The 13,797-nt window shown below is 41.1% G+C and overlaps 1 protein-coding gene across 1 annotated transcript in view; it reads left to right on the top strand.

The window, feature by feature from the left end:
• The window catches only part of CAMK4 (calcium/calmodulin dependent protein kinase IV), a 312,068-nt gene that overhangs the window by 110,639 nt on the left and 187,632 nt on the right, over positions 1–13,797 (top strand). The window contains exon 2 of the mRNA XM_050945920.1: positions 9,825–9,903. Coding sequence (XP_050801877.1) covers positions 9,825–9,903 — 79 coding nt within the window. The remainder of the gene's footprint in view (positions 1–9,824; positions 9,904–13,797) is intronic.

Consider the following 13,797-nt stretch of genomic DNA (forward strand, 5'->3'; position numbering starts at 1 on the left):
GCCTTCTTGCTCCAAAATACATCTAGAATATGTATAACCTGGGTATTCAAGCTTGTCTCTCCATAAAGGATAAAATCCTTGAGTCTCTTCCTGATTCTTCATCCTTTGTAGAATTGCAGAAGTTTTTATGGTATTTCTGTTTCTTGTATTATCCCTAGTATAATGAGGAAAAACCCTGCACTAATAAAAAAGTATATATCTGATTCCTGTACCTGTGTAAAAAATTTTTGTTTGTATGTTTTATGCTGTATCATAGAGATTCATCTTCTCTGGTAGAAAGCTTTTGGAAAGCTAAGAATCAGTATTACTTTCAATGTCTGAGGGTGATAGAAAATAATTATTGTTTGATAGAAAAGAAGTGAGGTGCATTTCCCTATTAGGTGTAGACTCTCTTTCTTGTGCTTGCATTTCAGAATATAATAACATTTCTTTTAAAAATATGTTGAGAGGGCTCTTGTTTTAACATATAGCTCTCACGTTTTGCTTTCTCATGAGATATTAAGCCATGAGAGGTACTGATTTCACGTAGCTTACAGAAATGCAGAAAATAATATCTTGAAGTCCTGTAATCTTTCAGATGACGTTTTCATTGGTGTTTGTCAACAGTTTTGTATAACAGTTAATGTGGTTTTATTCTGCTTAACCCTGGAACAATCTTCCAATCGGCCACTTCATTTGGAAGATTGAGAATAAGTCATATAGTATATGTAATGCAATTAATTTTGATATTGCATTACTGTGTGTGGGTGTGAGAGAAAGAGATTTGATTTTTAACTGTTATACCTGTAGACTGCAGAAACATTCAGGATCTTGTTATGGAAATCCTAAAACTGAGAGTTAATGCTATTAACTTGCCCCTGTGACAGCACAGATTAATATGACTGCATAATACAGGCCATTTAAATGCACAGGATAAAGTATCCTTTTGAAAGCATTCATCCTTTCAACTTCTTTGATTGGAACCTTCCTGTTTGTATAAGCATGGTTTGATTAGATGACGTCAAATGGAATTGATTAAAAAAAAAAAGTCAATTTAAATCACAAGGATCCATCTACCTCCCTTGGTATCTCCGCACTGACTGAGCTGGAGGCCCTGCCCCTTTATGCTTCCTGTTACCCACTTTTGGTGAGAGGGGCGAATCAGGCCTGGCCCTGCCCACTTGGGCACAGAGTGTGGTTTCTCCCCCTCTGGGTCGGAGGGAGGCCACACTGCCTCACTACACTCACCTACCTTGTCTCTCTAATTTCCTTGAATACTTATTCTCTTCTCTGTAGCCTTCCCATGTCTTGAATCTCCAGCATAAACAGAATGCTTCTGTCTGGCCTTCTTAAGTACATAAAGGTTTAGGACCACATCAGCTGTTGGCCAGACAACTCTGACCTAATTGAGCCTATTTTATCATGGATCTAGGTAGCTAATCCATCTTACCAAGTGTTTATAATACATACCAGTTATGGTGTCTGAGCACCTTGCAAATATTTTTAATAACTTTAAGTGTAATTCATTTTATATTCATTTTCTGCTTGCTATGTACTCATGTCAAGATCTAGTTCATTCCTCTCCTTCCCTCTACCCCATAATTTTTAAAACAGTTCAGTGCTCTTTAACCCTTCCCTTTGCTTGTCTGGTACTATCTTCCATGTTCTCCTCCTTGATAATCTCACCACTCTTGGTTTAAAAGCCTTCTCCTTCGCAGTGCCTGTTGTCTAGAACAGCCTTCCTTTATCTCTGTCTACCTCATAGACTGTGTATCTTGTTTTAACTTCCTCTAGATATCATCTCTCCATTCATACCTCTTTTTTAAGTTTGCTTGTTGGGTAGTATTGTTTAACTTCAGAAATGTATTTGCCTTCATAAGGTGTATAGAAGAGAGTATATAAGTTAGTGTTATTGTACTGAGTGGTGTTCTTTGGAACTGCTGAGAAAGGCGAAGTGCAACATTGATGAATATACACTCCTAGCATAATAGCCTTGCTCTTTTTTTCACCTGACCAGTTAGCTAGATTCATGATGATGTGAGTTATTCCAGTGAAGATGGAGTCTTTAAGTGGAGACATGCATCCGTGTTTGGATTTGGAGACAGCTATTGTTTCAGTCACTTCTTTACATTTAGTCTAAATGGAAGTCAGCAGTTATGCCCAGGACAACAAATTTTAACAAACCGCCCAAGAATAACTACATGATATATATTACTGCATACAAAAGGACATTGGGATTGTAAAGTTGAATACTCAAAGGTTAGAAAATGCCCAAATTAAAGCTGACTGTGATACTTCTGCACACTGGTATGTGTCTCCCTCAGTGCCTGATCCACAGAGGATGTATGTCTGTTACAGGCTCCAGCTATGAAACCTGGCTCAAGCTTTAGAAATTCAGGCTTTTAACTTTGGAGCTCCCTGATTCAGTTCCTAGAATCTGCCAAGATGATGGCTGGCTATCCTAAAACCTTAATACATCTTGTGTGTGTGTGTGTGTGTGTGCGCGCGCGCGCGTGCATATTATTATTTATTTGTAATACTCTAGCACCCAGGAGTCCGAAACATGGAGCAGGACTCCGTTGTGCTAAATGTTGTAAAAAGACAATCATACAGTCTTTAATTACATAATCGAACTCCACATATGTTGAGTGTGTATAAAAAATAAAAATAGTGTGCAGACTTATCATTTCTGCTATTCTACTTGATTTACATTTCAGCAATTTCAAAAGACTCAAATATGTAGCTGAAAAATCCATAATATCCACACACAACATATATGTCTAAAAATATTCAACAACAAAACCAAAGATACATACATACAAATATATGAAGGAAAAGGGGGTTTTATTCCTGTGTTTGAATATTGTAAGAGCTATTTCAAATTAATTTCCAAAATATTATAGTACGTATGTGCGAAGTGTCATCTCATTTTTCCCTCTGATTTCATTTCTAAAGTTTGTGTGAAAGCGCAAAGAATAAAAACAGCAAAATCATTGAGATTGACAATTGAATACTAAATTTGCCAACTTGCCAAAATCATTACAATTGCAACAAAATAATAGCTCCATTATCGAATAAAAATCCCCTTTCCTAGCTGCTTGTCCACATTCACAATGAGCAAGTTGTCCCCAATCTCAGTGCAATTAACGTATTGTATGGGAGCAAGTGTTTTTTTTTGTTTTCAAAGTACTTCTATGTTTAGATGTCACAGTTGTGTTCCGAGGTACAAGCCAGACAGTGAGGGATTGTCGCCACCTTCCCTGTAACCCTGGTGCTTTGTATGCTCTGCTGCAGTGTCTCACAGCCTGTGCACTGATAGCCAGCAGACAAGCGTGCATGGTCTATGTGTTAAGCAGGTTTGGCTCAGCACTCTGGTTCCAGCAGTCTGCTTGTTACACCCCAGCCACACTCTGGTATTCACCAGCCTTGGTTACTAGACAGCTGGGAGTGGTGCAGGGCCAGTGCTTACTTTGTTAGACTTCGTTAGCATTGGAGTGGCGAATATTCTGCTGTGACAGTAAATAAGACACTTGTGCTGCACTGGCCTGCAGCGGGTACTGGTGTGTGTTTCCTCTGTGACTACCAGCCAAGTGAATCCAACACTCCCCACCCCGCAAGTCCTGAATTTCACAAAACCATGTGCTCTGCGATGTACAGCCCTTTCCCGGACCATTCAGGGGAATGATAAGGTTCACTGGCTCCTCTGAAGAGATAAAAGGCACAGGTTCTCACTTCAACTGGAGTTAACAATCACTTCAATTCAACCACAGCACTAGGCTCATTTTGATTAAAAGTCAAACAAGCTGATTAACCAAAGTAGAGACGATCTTAAGTGATGCCAAGTACAAGGAATACAGATAGAAAGGGTTACAAACAAACAAAAGGAAAAATAAATTTCCTAATGCTAAAACTGAAATAAACTATTGTCTAAGTATCAGATAAGATTCTTACCACACACTTATTCCAGCAAGATGGCTGACCGTCCCTCTAGTCAGGATCTCCTCAAAGACAAATTCCAGTGTCTTTGTAGTCTTAGGTGAAAGACCACTTGGGATTCTTTGCCTCTCTCTTTTATAGTCCAGTGAACCTTTGAAATGGAGTCTTCTGAAGGATGCCTCCCAAAATAAAGTCAATTCAAGCTGTATGGAAGGAGACATGGTGTATGGTGGTGAAGAAAGTTCCATGCTATTTTCCTCCTTTGTAGGTGTTTGCTAAAATGCCAGTTAATCTGTTCCTGCCCTCTTCTATGCCAATGAATGGACACTTGCCATGTGATTGGTAAGCAACTCTGATGACAGCTGGCTGGAGGTGTCAGCTTTTTCTTTGTCTGGGAGAAACCTCTTTACCCACTCTCCAGTCTTGTCTGATAATACATTTTAGTTCCATGTTTTCTTCATATTTCTGTTGTCCTTTGGGTATTTACCATATGCACATCACACAAGAATATTAATGATCAGTGTGTTGTTACTCTTCCAATGTTGCTGTACATGACACATCAGATACCATCTGACATTAATGAATTGGGATACACTGAACTTGTCAGCTCAGCTGAAACTTGCTACCAGGTACCAATGAGCCTCTTGCATTGGGACGCCGTTAGGGTCACAGTCAGTCATACTCAAGCAACATTAGATGAGATTTATATAGTGTTTCTTAGGCTTTTTTGCAAGTTCAGACATTGGATATTGTGTAGCAGAGCAAGATGATTTTTTTTAAAAAAACCCACTAATTTCTGCAGTATGTATGAGCTTTTTAAAATAAATCTCATCCAAAATCACTAATCTGATTTCCAGGAGCAGTAAAAGAAATTCCAGTGTTTTCCACAAAGCAGAGATTCAGACTCCTAGCATGGCAAACTACTTCTGTTTTCTCTTGTGTCCTCTTTATATGATTCCAACCAACTCTGCATAATTTGTGCTTGGAGTTTAGTTAGACTTTAATACTCCAAGGTGAGAGAAAGAGAACTAGGAATGAAGTTGTGAGCTCTTCAAAATCCTGCCTGCTCATGAAATTTTTTTTTTAACTATAAAGACTCATCACTTGCAACACTGAAAAACTCAAGATGAGGGCATCAGTTATAATGATTACAAATGTTCTAAGCTTTCCTGACTTACATGAGCTTCTCAGCACTGAAGTTTTCCACTATTTTCTCTTGACTGAGGGTCTTATCTGAAAAATATATTAATGACCTTCCAAACCATGCAGGTCCAGGAAAGCTCTGTGTGTTGGTCAAGCAGTTGGCTGATTTATCCATGATAGGGCTGCTGCAGAAATCCAAAATAAACAATGCAAGATATACTTCTTGTGAGCATGTTGCAGAGCTGTACGGAGCAGTGGAGAACTCATGAAAATGAGCATCCACCTTCGACACTATGCTACTCTATCTTTTCTAAACATCTGTCTCTGTTCTGCGTGATCCCAGGAGGAAGACTGGCTCCAGAGTGGGGGCATTTAATTGAAAACAACAAACGAACAAAAAAGGAAATACCTTTCCCATCACAATCATCAGTTCGAAGGAAATGAGTTTCTGCTCTCACAGCAATTGTTTTATGAGCACCCCACCATTAGTCAAATAATTTTGGGGTCTTCTTGTTCATGTAGTTTGCCACTTGTTTCTGAAGGAGAGGATTAGGTATTAATTAGAAGGCTCCTTTCCTCCCTGATAGAAACAGGACTTTCAGCCATGACTGTTTGTAGGTATGCCAGCAATGGCCTCTTTAACATTCTTCTCCAGCTGCCTGATGTTCCATTGTTTGGGAACGAATGTGGCTCTCAAATTAGCAGGGCTCCCTGAGGGGAGGGCAAGGGGGGCAATTTGCCCTGGGCCCCGCAGGGGCCCCCATGAGAATATCGGAGGCTCCTCCCCCAGCCCTGCTACCACCTCCGCCTCCACTTTCCCCCATCCCCTGGCGCCTCAGCGTGCTGTGTCCAGGAGTGGCCCTGGACAGAGCTAAAACGATGTGGCTCGAAGCCGTGTGGGAAGGGCGCGGGGCTGCGGCTGAGCGGCAGGAGCGCAGGTCCCTCCAGAGCCACGCCTCTGCAGCGCTGTCCAGGGCCGCTCCTGGATGTGGCACACTGAGGCTACAGGAGAGGGGGCAGGCGGGGGTAAGCGGCATGGTAAGGGGGCCAGATCCGGAGGGGTTGGATAAGGGGCAGGGAGTCCCAGGGACAGTCAGGAGACAGAGAGGGGGCAGAGGTAGGGGGGGCGGTGAGGGGACAGGGAATGGGGGGTTGGATCATGGGTGTTCTGAGAGTCTGTCAGGACTCAGTTGGTGGGGGGATAGGGGTCGGGGCAGTGAGGGGACAGGGAGCGGGGGGGGGTTCGTGGGGGTTGGGATCCCAGGGTGGTGGTTTGGGGGGGTGGTAACGGGACAAGGAGCGGAATGGGTCGGGGATTCTGAGGAGGGCAGTTGGGGGGCAGGAAGTAGGTGCAGGTCAGATAGGGAGGGCTTAATTCAGTGGTTCTCAAACTTTTGTACTGGTGACCCTTTTCACGTAGCAAACCTCTAAGTGTGACCCCCTCCTTATAAATTAAAAACACTTTTTTATATATTTAACACTGTTAAATGCTGGAGGCAAAGCAGGGTTTGAGGTGGGGGCTGACAGCTTGTGACCCCCAGTAATAACCTTTGGACCCCCTGAGGGGTCCCGACCCCCAGGTTAATTTAATTTTAGCACCCTGTGTCCATTCACATGCATGTGCTATTTTGAGCATTTCAGTTTTCACAACATAGGCTTATCCCAGATTCTGGAACAAGCTCAAATGCTCAGTTCGTGGAGCACGTACATAGTCTATACTAAAGACAAACCCACAGTAATCATCTCCAGTTTGTGAGGGACCCCATGGAGCCAGTCTCTAGGAAACAGATAAATTCATGGAGGTTAAGTTCGTTAATGGCTATTAGCCTCTGTTTGTCAGAGAGTGGAGATGGATGGCAGGGGAGAGATCACTTAATGATTACCTGTTAGGTTGACTCCCTCTGGGGTACCTGGCATTGGCCACTGTCGGTAGACAGGATACTGAGCTGGATGGACCTTTGGTCTGACCCACTGTGGCCGTTCTTATGTTCTAAGCTAAATGAACCCAAAGTTATGGAGACAGATATGAGTCAAGGAAGCGAGCAGAGTATCAGAAACCTGGAAAAATCTCTTTCTGGATGGGCTCAGGCATTCAGTCACAAGCTGAGAAGGTTCAAAAATTTTGGATATTTTTTAAGCAGAATTTTTTATTGTTTCTTTAAACAATCAAACACAGCAAGTAGCAAATGTTTGGCCACGCACTTCTGAAACCCCAAACCATGTTCAGGTTTTGGCAGAGTAATTTCAGCTTTTCAATTAAAAAAACCACCACAAATTTTGAAGGAAAGCAGACATTGTCCATGATCTTTTTTCTGCTTTTTAAAAAACCCCTAGTTTTCGATCCAGAAAAAGTTTTGATGGAAAATATTTGTCCAACCCTTTTAATGAAGTTTAGTGCCTTTTAGCACTAGCTGATGGTGAGAACCCAGTAATACCTTGTAAAGGTGACTTGAAAAGAAGTTTTCTCAAAACTGGGTTTGTGCCGAGATGTGGAAGGTTTTTAAATGTTTATTTTTCCCAGGGTGGCGTGGGGGTGGAGCAACTTGCCCTAGGCTCCGCAGGGGCCCCCACAAGAATATAGTGTTTCAACTTTTTTTATGGAAGGGGCCCCTGAAATTGCTTTGCCCCAGGCCACCTGAATCCTCTGAGCGGCCCTGCAAATTAGGACTCCAGGGGATGCAGTGACAGTGCTCTTTATAACAAAGTCCTCCCCATTTCTAAACTTGCCCTTTTAGTTTTATATTGAATCATTCCTTTTGAAATGTGGATAACAAACCCAGACGCCTACCAGACAACTCAAAATCTCACCCCAAATTATTTTCTTTGACTGCCCCAGTATTGTCACACAACTCCTCTCCAGAAATCTGTCTCCTCTTTTCCAGCCTTAATCAGATGACATTTGATATTGTTTTGATATTATCGGTCTAGAGGGTTTATTGTCTATTTCACAGGAGTACATGAAGATTAATTAGTGTAATGTTTATATAGCACTTTAAATATGTAAAGCACTGTATAATGATGATTTGCATTGATGCAGTGACCTTCCTATTGCAGTTCTTTAGTAAAATATTGAAAAGATATGTATTATTATAACGTGTCCTTGGGGATTAACTCTTTATGTAGAGGGTTTGGGGTTTTTTAAACTCTGGGTATTTTTTCAATCTTGTTGAATAGAGCCATTTGGGAGTTCTTTTTATTGGCTAATGAGATATGTTCTGGTTAAATATTTTTAATGATTCTGAAATTCTTTGGAAGTTAAAATATTCCTATACATTTATCAATGTTACACTTTTTTTTAAAAAAATCGTTTTTGCTCACTAAAGAAATACAATACCTCCACTGTACATAGTGTGTAGAAATGGACAAACTTCAAAAGAGTCAATGGTTTGATGCATGTAAGCTCTCAAGCAATTACCTGTTTAAACCTTTTCTGAACTGACCTGTCATGAAGATTCTTTTCTCAAATGTATGTTCTAATTCAAGCATAAATTATAGGACTTGATCATGGTCATTCTGTGTAGTGAGGAGAAAAGTCCCTCAACTGCAGGAATTACTGGGTTTAATTCTAGAGGATGTGTTATGCAGGGGGTTCTATGAGATGATCATAATGAACCCTTTTAGCTTTAAAACCTATGACTCTATGAACTTTAAGACTCAGTAGTTCTGATCACGGAAATCTCATGAGAACAGGCTTTCTTGTAAAGTTTCAAGTAATTCCCGATTCCAGTTGGTCCAGATATGTCATGAGAACCAGTGATGGTGATCAGTATTTTGGTACTTATGCATCTGACTTAAGTTGGCAATAAGAAATTCAAATGCTAAAATGAAAAATAATGGAATAACAGGTTAACTGAAATCTTCAGAACCTCCAAAAACTATCCCAAAGGTCTTTCCTGCATCTAGCTAAAGGATGCAGTACAGTTCCTTTCTTGGCAATAGCAAATGGAACATGTTAATTTGAGCACATTATCAGTGCCCCGACCTGATGTGTTTAATAAATCCACCTTGAAGACAATTGAAGATCGTGGGCCAAAATCACCCTAGGGGTATTCAGGTACAACTCCAGTTGATTTAACAGAAAGTCTCTTGCTTCTGCTAGGGCTGAATTTGTCTTCTAGTAGCACAGTCTGCAAGCAAGTGGATGAGATTTGGGTTTGCTATGATTAACCAGGCAATTGAATGGATACTAGCACAGTAATCTTTTCCCCTTTGTAAACATCTTAACAAAGGTGAGATACATTGGCCTAGAGCCTGGACCATATTAAGTCCCTTTTGTGACACTTCAGCAGCAGAGGGAACATATAGTTGCCCTAAAAGGGTTCTCCCTAAACCTCTGCTTCACAATCTCTTCTGCTTTCTGGTATAGGGAGAGTTTCAGGGCATGTAAGGGAGCAGGAGAAGGTGTGACTGAACTTCACTGAGATCTGGCAATTTCCACTGGCAGAAGAGCCCAAAGGGATGTCTGGTGGAAGTTAGGGCAGACCTAAAGCTGCTCTTAGTTGCATTTGGGGCAGTATCAGGTTCTGACTTCCCCCAGGATTTGAGGGGCAGAAAGGCAGTGTAATTACATCTTTGTCTTCTAGCTGCACTGAACCTGAGCATCAAAACAGCTGAGAATGTAGCAGTTGATATTTTAACCCTTTTCTCTGCAACTTATTAGAAATCTCCAGTTGGAAATAAGTCACACAGTGTTGTCTAATTAGACAAGATGTATTCAACATATTCAATAGCCTTCAGTAATAACACTGTTTTTCTTTTTCATTTAGTGGTGCTACATCCATTGTCTACAGATGCAGGCAGAAAGGAACTCAGAAGCCTTATGCTGTCAAAATGTTGAAGAAAACTGTAAGTTGTTTTTTGGTTACTACAGAATTGTAGTGATAACATTGGTAATTAATTTGTACCCTCTTCACCTCTGAGATCCCTCGCTCCAGCAGCAGAGCGTCTTCTGCTCCCCATACTTAAAGGGATTTGGTGGAAAGCATGAGTAAGTAAGGCCTACACTCTGAAGACTGGTAAAGGGGTGGGGTGAGGGGTGAACTCAATCAGAGAAGGAAAGTAGTAGGAGGCCAAGAGAAGGGGAAGAAAAATGATGATGAGTCCTGACTGGGTGGAAAAGAGTGACTGAGGGAAGGCTGAGTGATTTGGAGTTCAGGGACATGAATTTTATTCATGTGCTAGAATGGCAACATAACATAAGAACGGCTGTACTGGGTCAGACCACAGGTCCATCTAGCCCAGTATCTGTCTTCTGACAGTGGCCAATGCCAGGTGCCCCAGAGGGAGTGAACCTAACAGGCAATGATCAAATGATCTCTCTCTCCTGCCATCCATCTCCATCCTCTGACAAACAGAGGCTAGGGACACCATTCCTTACCCATCCTGGCTAATAGCCTTTTATGGACTTCACCACCAGGAATTTATCCAGTTCTCTTTCAAACGCTGTTATAGTCCTAGCCTTCACAACCTCCTCAGGTAAGGAGTTCAACAAGTTGACTGTGTGCTGTGTGAAGAACAACATCCTTTTATTTGTTTTAAACCTGCTGCCTATTAATTTCATTTGGTGACCCCTAGTTCTTGTATTATGGGAATAAGTAAATAACTTTTCCTTATCCACTTTCTCCACATTACTCATGATTTTATATACCTCTATCATTTCCTCCCTTAGTCTCCTCTTTTCCAAGATGAAGAGCCCTAGCCTCTTTAATCTTTCCTCATATGGGACCTTCTCCAAACACCTAATCATTTTAGTTGCCCTTTTCTGAACCTTTTCTAGTGCCAGTATATCTTTTTTGAGGTGATGCATCCACATCTGTACACAGTATTTGAGATGTGGGTGTACCATGGATTTATATAAGGACAATAATATATTCTCAGTCTTATTCTCTATCCTCTTTTTAATGATTCCTAACATCCTGTTTGCTTTTCTGACCGCCTCTGCACACTGCGTGGACATGTTCAGAGAACTATCCACGATGACTCCAAGATCTTTTTCCTGACTCTTTGTAGCTAAATTAGCCCCCACCATATTGTATGTATAGTTGGGGTTATTTTTTCCAATTGCGTTACTTTACATTTATCCACATTAAATTTCATTTGCCATTTTGTTGCCCAATCACTTAGTTTTGTGAGATCTTTTTGAAATTCTTCACAATCTGCTTTCGTCTTAACTATCTTGAGCAGTTAAGTATCATCTGCAAACTTTTCCACCTCACTGTTTACCCGTTTCTCCAGATCATTTATGAATAAATTGAATAGGATTGGTCCCAGGACTGACCCCTGAGGAACACCACTAGTTACCTCTCTCCATTCTGAGAATTTTACCATTAATTCCTACCCTTTGTTCCCTGTCTTTTATCCAGGTCTCAATCCATGAAAGGACCTTCCCTTTTATCCCACGATGGCTTAATTTATGTAAGAGCCTTTGGTGAGGGACCTTGTCAAAGGCTTTCTGGAAATCTAAGTACACTATGTCCACTGGATCCCCCTTGTCTACATGTTTGACCCCTTCAAAGAACTCTAATAGATTAGTAAGACACGATTTCCCTTTACAGAAACCATGTTGACTATTGCTCAACAGTTTGTTTTTCTATATATCTCACAATTTTATTCTTAACTATTGTTTCGACTAATTTGCCTGGTACTGACGTTAGACTTACTGGTCTGTAATTGCTGGGATTAACCTCTAGAGCTCTTTTTAAATATTGACATTACATTAGCTAACTTCCAGTCATTGGGTACCGAAGCCTATTTAAAGGACAAGTTACAAACCTTAGTTCTGCAACTTCACATCTGAGTTCTTTCAGAACTCTTGGGTGAATGCCATCTGGTCCCGGTTACTTGTTAATGTTGAGTTTTATCAATTAATTCCAAAACCTCGTCTAGTGATACTTCAGTCTGTGACAATTCCTGAGATTTGTCACCTACAAAAGGCAGCTCAGGTTTGGGAATCTCCCTGACATCCTCAGCCGTGAAGACTGAAGCAAAGAATCCATTTAGTTTCTCTGCAATGACTTTATCGTCTTTAAGCGCTCCTTTTGTATCTCGATCATCAAGGGGCCCCACTGATTGTTTAGCAGGCTTCCTGCTTCTGATGTACTTAAAAAACATTTTGTTATTACCCTTGGAGTTTTTGGCTAGCCGTTCTTCAAACTCCTCTTTGGCTTTTCTTATTACACTCTTGTACTTAATTTGGCAGTGTTTATGCTCCTTTCTATTTGCCTCACTAGGATTTGACTTCCAGTTTTTAAAGGAAGTCTTTTTATCTCTCACTTCTTCTTTTACATGGTTGTTAAGCCACGGTGGCTCTTTTTTAGTTCTTTTACTGTGTTTCTTAACTTGGGGTATACACTGAAGTTGGGCCTCTATTATGGTGTCTTTAAAAAATGGCAGGTGGGTAGGTGAAAACATGCCTAACTGCTACATTAAGTGGTGGTTTCAGTGCAAGACATAATGGACAGGTTCTGCATCAATAAGATGTTGGCACTAATTTGTGATCTTTGAAAACAGGCCAAAGATTAAACTGGCTGTCATAAACAGATGGCTAAGGGTTAATGTCTCTTTTACCTTTAAAGGGTTAAGAAGCTCAGTAAACCTGGCTGAAACCTGACCAGAGGACCAGTCGGGGGACAAGATACTTTCAAATCTTGGTGGAGGGAAGTCTTTGTTTGTGCTGTTTGTTATGTTCTTTGTTCGCTCTTGGGGCTAAGAGGGACCAGACGTGCAACCAGGTCTTTCTCCAATCTTTCTGAAACAGTCTCTTATGTTCAAAATAGTAAGTACTAGCTAGAAAAGGCGGATTAGTCTTATGTTTGTTTTCTTAACTTGTAAGTGTGTATTTTGCTGGAAGGGTTTTACCTCTGTTTGCTGTAACCTTGAATTTCAGGCTAGTGTGGAGGGAGTCCCTCTAGGCTATATGAATCTGAATACTCTGTAAACATTTTCCATCCTAATTTTACAGAGATAATTCTTGCTTTTTCTTCCTTTAATTAAAAGCTTTCTTTTTTTAAGAACCTGATTGATTTTTTTCCTTGTTTAAGACCCAAGGGGATTGTTTCTGAACTCACCAGGGATTGGTGGGGGGAAGGGAGGGGGGGACAAGGTTAATTGCTCTCTGTTTTAAGATCCAAGTAGTTTGGATCAGTGTAGCCTCTCAGGGTACCCAGGGAGAGGAAATTCTGGGAGGGGGAAAGGAAGGGAGATGGTTTATTTCTCCTTGTTTTAAGACCCAAGGGGTTTGGGTCTTGGGTTCCCCAGGGAAGGTTTTGGGGGAACAGAAAGTGTGCCAAACACTATATTTTGACTGGTGGCGGCGCTATCAGATCTAAGCTAGGAATTAAGCTTAGAAGGGTACATGCAGATCCCCACTGTTTGGACGCTAAAATTCAAAGTGGGAAAAATACCTTGACATGGTGTGCAGCGGTTGGGATTTTTAGGACTAAAAGCCAGTGAGTTTTTTTTCTCTCTCCTTTCTGGCTGCTTGAAAGCAGGCTGGAGGGGATTGTTTTTAAGAACCAAAGCCAGTAAGTTTTTTTTTTTCTTTTCCTCTCTCCTTTCTGGTTGTTCGAAAAGCAACCTGAGGGCAGAGGTGTTAAGTTTTTTAACAAGGGTCTTTGTTAAGAGGTGGCTTCAAGCTGGGAGCGAACAGACAGCAAAAAGGCATTTGAAAGCTGAATTGTTTTTTTTCTTTCTAGCTCTTGGGCATAGCTAGTTAGAAAATCTCCGTTAACCATGCAGTCA

Source organism: Gopherus flavomarginatus, chromosome 3, assembly GCF_025201925.1.
Source record: "Gopherus flavomarginatus isolate rGopFla2 chromosome 3, rGopFla2.mat.asm, whole genome shotgun sequence".
Taxonomy (NCBI): Eukaryota; Metazoa; Chordata; order Testudines; family Testudinidae; genus Gopherus; species Gopherus flavomarginatus.